The 7,066-nt window shown below is 34.7% G+C and overlaps 1 protein-coding gene across 1 annotated transcript in view; it reads right to left on the reverse strand.

Moving 5' to 3' along the window:
- Positions 1–657: 657 nt before the first annotated feature.
- The window catches only part of LOC116849238, a 10,871-nt gene continuing 4,462 nt past the window's right edge, over positions 658–7,066 (reverse strand). Inside the window, exons 2-4 of the mRNA XM_032826179.1 lie at positions 1,447–1,515; positions 1,093–1,346; positions 658–870 (exon numbers count right to left, since the gene is read on the reverse strand). Coding sequence (XP_032682070.1) covers positions 658–870; positions 1,093–1,346; positions 1,447–1,515 — 536 coding nt within the window. The remainder of the gene's footprint in view (positions 871–1,092; positions 1,347–1,446; positions 1,516–7,066) is intronic.

A 7,066-nucleotide genomic window follows, 5' to 3' on the forward strand; every position in this document is an offset into this window, starting at 1 on the left:
ATAGTAATTTCAAGTGAAGCTGTTGTTAGAGTTGGTGCGGAAAGAGGAATTAAAAATTGCTCACTTGGAATCCTGCGTTTTACTGCAGAACTTTAAGAATGATTACTTTAACGGAAGCTTAGTAAAAATAGTTCTTAATGTTTTGATACATTATATACCCAAATTTGAGTGATCTCCCAAAATTGAGAGTAAACTCTCATTTTTGAGTGTTTACACACATTTTTCCGTAAGGGAGGTCTAGTTACCCCAACACTATTTGGGCTTTAAGAGAAACTTTAAAATTATTGTACCAAAGTAGAAACAATACCAAATGTACTTTAAATCGAGCTAATCTTAAAAAAAGTACTTTAAAGTACTTTTGGTATAATTTTTGCTTTGTGTACAATATATTTTAAGTTTAAAATCTCGCTTAAAGGTTTTAAGTTTAAAATCTCGCTTAAATAATGGTGCAATCGAGATTAAGTCCTCTCATCCAAATTAAAGAATTATTATTATAATTTCTATTTTCATTAGCCCCGGTTGCACTAACAATATTTTGACTTTCAAATAAAAGACTTAACATTTTAAATTTTTTGTACACTGGTGTTCATTAATTTCATTACTCCTTTTTCGGTGTAAAATGTAGATAAGCGTATCATCAAACAACAAAATTTAAATTTAGAAATCTCGTTTGAAGCTGAAATAATGCAACTGGTTTTTCATCTTTAATAAATAGCTCAGTGACTTACGAAGAATGTGATTATTATCATCCGCCGCCACGGTACAGGGGATAGGGCTGCTACAACTGCTATTACACGTTTCCGCACCACTAGATGATAAGGTTGATAGAGGTGCCATGTACGGCTTTTTACCAAGAAGACTTTCCATTATCTAAACAGTAAATATAATATTTAACCTTTTATACCAATATTAATTTGATTTTAAACGACACATAAAATTTTTATTTTCTTATACTATAGCACAAACACTTTCAGCTTTTGCTTTGACATAAGAGATTTAAAGTTTTCAGTCTCGCTTAAAGCTAAAATAATGTTGGTGCAATTTTAATATAACTTTATATGTTAATCCCTTTACTTGCCATCATATACTTACGTCATAATATGGCCATGTCCGTTTATTGTTACCGGATTTTCCATTGTGATCTTCTACTACTTTGTACGTGCGCTTCATTGTGTTTATGCGAGTGCTGCATTTCTTGCCAGTTACAAAATATCCTTTTCCGATCATTTCTTTTGATATTTGATCCCATGCTCTCTTTTGTGTTATCTTCCCAGAAGACATATTTTTTTCGCACAACCTGTATTCTTCTAATAAAAGTAACACTGCTGCATGAGACCACCTGAAACCTGGATTGCAAATTATTTTGGTAATATAGATAATAATTGGTTAATTGGGTTATATTCACAAAATGTTACAACTACTAACCATATTCTAAAGGTCTCTTACCTTCTCCTAGTGAATCCTCACTCGTATCATTATCGTTTTGCTCAGTAAGCATGGAATCTATTGCAGTATCTATAAGTAATACGTAATATTTGCTAAGACAATTATACTGTAATATAAAACATAAACAAGTAAAGAATTACTTATTCGTTTCTTCCACTATAGAATTATTATCTAAAGTACAGCTGCGATCAGCAGATGACTGAGATGCTAATGCTCCTAAAAAGCATAATTTATTGAAATATAATTTATTTATTTCATATAAATTATGTGATACACATATCAAGCAGTATTTCTTAGATAATATTGTACTAAGCCAATTTATAAAGATTACTATTTCATATGCAAATTACATAATTTATGTTAAGTTTGTCACTGAAATTGTTTATATAAGCAATGACTGTTAAAATATTCTTACCAAAACATGCATCATTGTTAATATTATTTGCAAGTCCAATGCTTTCACCGAAACATACATTATTATTATTACTATTATTTTTACGTGCAACATTCAACAGTGCAGTTGCAAAACTCATATCTGCAAGTAAATAACAAAAAGCACTTCACAGAACAGAAAGAAAAGCAGAAATTTTAAATAATGCCTTTAAGCACAGATGAAATGGCGCTATAATTGATTTAAAATTACCATGTATGTATGTATGTATGTATGTATGTGTTTTCTCAATCTAACTTAATGCACTACTTCAGCAGTGCAACGAAGAAAATAGACAATATATGGAGAATTATATAGTTGAAATAGCATCGAAAATCTTGAAAGTTATTACATATCAAACTTTGTTTATAAATGGCATCTGATAACTTTCAAAGTTTGTTTTAATACTGTCTAAACTGTACAGTTCTCCATATAATTTCTACTAATAAGAATAGAAGAAGCTCCTAAACGAAGACTGAAATGTTTGGACTTGTTAGCATTAGTCTTAGTGACTTTCATGCACAAAATAGTTAATATAACTATAAGAAGTAGTAGTAGTACAAGAATATTAACATGACTCTGTCAGAAGTTGATTATACACATAGTAATTTTATATTTATTAAAATGCTATTTTGACTGTGTTTGGTTATTAAAGGTTTAAATTTTCTTTCTTCAAAAAAGGAAAAACCCATAATTAAATATAAAATAAACAATTAATATTTAAAAATTAAAACAGCATTATTATAACAATTATAAACTTATTGCATGAATCACACTTGAATATTATACATTCATTATACAGGGTGTCCCGCCACTACCGCATTATCTCTTAAGGACAGATTCCTGAGGTAATTTGAAGAAAAAAATCCTAATGCAAAAATGTCGAGGCTATAATACTTTTCAAATTATAAACGATTAAATTTGACCAATTATATTGGTAAAGTACGCGCGCTCAGGTACGGTACAACACTCAATGATACAGATGCATGCATATAAGTGAGAATTTGCATAAGATATGAAATTAGTTATAAATCCCTGAAAGAAACGTCAAATGTATGACAGCTTACTGATTCTCATAAATGTATTGTGTGATATTTTATTCATAACATTTTGACGAAATTGTTATTATTTGCAATATGTTTATTTAAATGATAGAAAAGGCAGATTATTATTACATATATTGTTATATGTATAGAACTTCCGTATCAATATTTGGAAAAAGAACGATATGTACATGCGCCTATACCATTGTATGTTGTACCGTACCTGAGCGCGCGTACCTTAGCCAATATAATTGGTCAACTTTAATCGTTTATAATTTGAAAAGTATTATAGCCTCGCCATTTTCGTATTAGGATTTTTTTATTCAAATTACTTCAAGAATCCGCCCTTAAGAGATAATGCGGTAGTGACGGGACACCCTGTATATGTGAAATATTATTTTAATATGAAGCACTTACATAGGAATAAATGTAAATAGGATTAAAATAAATAGATGAAAGGACCCAAAGAAATGGAAGTTAAAACAAAAACAAACACCATTTACGTTTGCATTTACAACTGAGATAAGTATCAATACCTGAACATATACTTAACTCTGGACACTTTTATTATTTTGGTATACTGTACCAAATATATACCAGTAAAAATATACAAGTATATTTTCAATAAAAATAATTAAACTTTCAATGTAAACAATATTTACATACAATATATGTATACATATTCTATATATTGCAACCCAAAATATTTATATTTATAGGCTAAAATAATTGTAATATTCAGAATTAGACACGTATTCAAGCATTTTTATCTTATATAAATAATACAATAAATAATAATAATTGTACGCATAAGTATAAACCTAACCTAACACTCGCATTTGTGCCCCTGTTTGTGTCCTAAGGGCATCTGCTGCCGATAATTTGAATTGATATTGATCTTGCTTTTCTGCATCATACAAATTTATGTCTACAATATCCATTATTTTTATATGTGACATTCACGTAAAAATTTCAACTTATCATATCTGCTCACACTGTCACTGCTATTCGTGTCCACTGTCACTACCGCCAGCGTTCAAGGAGCTATCAAAACGCTAACGCTGCCAATGCATCACTTCGGAAGAAATAGTGTCAGTAGCGCGAAGTTATGACGTAGCACACCTCGATCAATGACGTCACGATAGTGTTGGTAGCGCTCTCCAGTAGCTCCGTGAACAGCGTTAGCGCTAAATAGCGCTGATAGCGAGCTCCCTGAACGCACCCTAAGTCTATCGCGCACGTAACGCAAGAGCGTTACAAATTGTAACCTCCCTGGCGGGAAGTGGTATTTTTCTGCAGACGATGGCTGGTCTCTGTTGTTATGGTATGTCTCTTGGTGCCCTTTTTCCTGGCGATAAGGGTTGCCCGGATATCTACTTCTCTTCCTCTATTAAGTAACAAATTGGCGCCCGAACAGATAAAGAATAAAAAGAAAACAGGCTCATAAAGAAAAAAAAATGAAGCAGTGGATCTATGCACTAACAAAAGACCAAATAATTAAAAAAATATCAGAGCTAGGACTGTCCACGGAAGGCACCCTAGACGACTTAAGAAGGAGATTAAGCAAATACGTGACCGATAATCCGCAATTTTTCGCGAGTAGGGATGAGTAGGAAAGATGAAGGAACTCAAGAAACGGAAATAACATACAGACACGACCTCACGATAATTGCGAAAATGATAAATCGCAAATGGGGATGCCACGTCGATGGGAAAGATCCGGTATCTTTTCTGGAATGAATTGAAAAAGTACAGATGAGTTATGAATACACAGACGAACAAATGTTACAGGGCTTATCTGAACTATTACGCGGAAGTACCTTACATTGGTACAGGAACAACAAAAAATTGTGGAAAAATTGGAGCGATTTCACGAACGCATTTCGTGAACAATACTTCCCGTACAGATATAAGGTACAATTAAAAATAGAGGTACAGAGACGTTGCAGCAAACGAACGAACCGTTCAGACAGTACGCCACAGAACTAGCGATGCTTATGAGAAGAGCAGGAGGATTCTCGAGAAGAGACCAGATTGAGCAAACATACAAGAATATGTCGCCAGATTTAAAATTATACATCAGAAGTGAGAACGTTCACACATTAGGAGAATTACCAGATCTGTAAATGTGAAACCGGAATTTGCCCATAGATGCCCTAGCTGTCAATGTAGTTACCGTCAAACCGCGTCATTGGCGCCATTTCCTTGTTGATTTCCCTGACAAAGATTTTCAACTCACAACAATACAAGTTTTATACAACAGCTATAGTTTGTAATAGCGTTGAACATGTCAAATTTTGTGCCTGGAAACTACGATTTGCGGACAGCATTGATTTTCTGTTACCATTTGAAGAAAACTGCTGCAGAATCACATCGAATACTTGTCGAAGCTTACGGTAAGCATGCTCTTGGTAAATCACAGTGCTTTGAGTGGTTGAAAAAATTCAAAAGTGGCGATTTTGACGTGAGAAACGAAGAACGTGGAAGACCACCGAAAAAGTTTGAAAACAGCGAATTGCAAGTATTGTTGGATGAGGATGACACTCAAACGCAACAACTCGCGGATCAATTAAATGTGACACGAGAAGCCGTCTCCATACGTTTGAAAGCCATGGGAAAGATCCAGAAGATGGGAAAATGGGTTCCACATGAACTGAGTGAAAGACAGCAGGAAAACCGAAAAACCACTTGCGAAATGCTGCTCGCCAGGTACAAAAAAAAGTCATTTCTCCATCGAATTGTGACTGGCGATGAAAAGTGGATATATCTTGAGAATCCTAAGCGTAAAAGATCATGGGTAACTCCAGGCGAACCATCGACATCGACTGCAAGGCCAAATCGCTATGGACGGAAGACAATGCTCTGTGTTTGGTGAGATCAGAAGGGTGTGATTTATTATGAGCAGTAGGTTTAGTATAGGGGTTCTAACCCATGGTCCTCTGAGGGGAGTGAGAGGCGGGGGGGTACCGCGGGCGGGGGTATGACGTCACCGCGGGGGGGGGGGATGACGTCACCGCGGAGGGGGTTATCAGCGGTAAATTGGGGGTCATACCGATGTTACCGACGGTCGGTAATTTTTACCGATATTATATAACATTTAATTACATAATTTTTTACCAACATATAATTTTTACCAACATATAATTACACAATACCGATAGTACCGACGATCGGTAATTTATTACCGATATTATATACCAACATTTAATTACTTAATTTTTACCAGCACATATATATTTTTATATAATTTTTACTGTCATATTTACATAATATTGATGATAGGTAATTACCGATATTATATAATATTTTCTATCTGCTTTCGATAGATCATTTTACCGATCTGCAGCGGCTTTTTCGCGGCCGTTTTTTTTGCGGCGGATTTTGCGGCGGTTTTGCGCCGTCCACGCTGTCGCGCCGTCCGCGCCGCCCGCGCCGCCCGCGCATTTCGCAGCGTGATTTTTTAGTCACAGCTGCAAACTCTAATATTCTGCAAACGTATGCATTCGACAATTAGATGCGCAAGAAAAAGAATGTGACACATGATATTCTTATTACTAATGAGCACGTACACTGTGCCCCCGCGACAAGATTTTGCGTGTTATACATCACTCGCTGCGCTCCATAAAAAGACCGAATAACATTTTAAGACTATTTGTGGTGTATCGAGAAAATATGGGAAAAGGTCTGATATACAGAAGCAGCAGATCTTGGGATTATAATTTATATATTTTGAAAGTGTTACATGATTATTTGTTTAATACTTCATACATAATATCATTCATTGCGCACGCCAATAGCTCACAATCGATGAATGAACCACCGTCAAAGTCCCCGCTATTGCGTATCGTCGATATTATCAGTTTCGGTAATATTCTTCTCTCGAAAAATTTTTACAAAATTTCTACATTTTGTATTAACAATGTGTGTATTTTCATATAACCATGAGTACATATGGTCAATGCAATGCTCGAGAGTAAACAAATGTTCCACTGTAGCTGGTTGCAAGTACATGCAGTTACCGGATAATGTGAGTTTTAAAAGTTTCTTGTCGTACATTGTGCACTATTCCACCGCCAAATCGCGAATTCATAGCGGAGAGGATGACACCTCGGTTGTTTGCAAAAGTTGTAAAATATCTTCACGTTTT

Source organism: Odontomachus brunneus, unplaced genomic scaffold (genome assembly GCF_010583005.1).
Source record: "Odontomachus brunneus isolate Ranch 3 - 2012 unplaced genomic scaffold, Obru_v1 Obru_scaffold_109, whole genome shotgun sequence".
Classification (NCBI taxonomy): Eukaryota; Metazoa; Arthropoda; class Insecta; order Hymenoptera; family Formicidae; genus Odontomachus; species Odontomachus brunneus.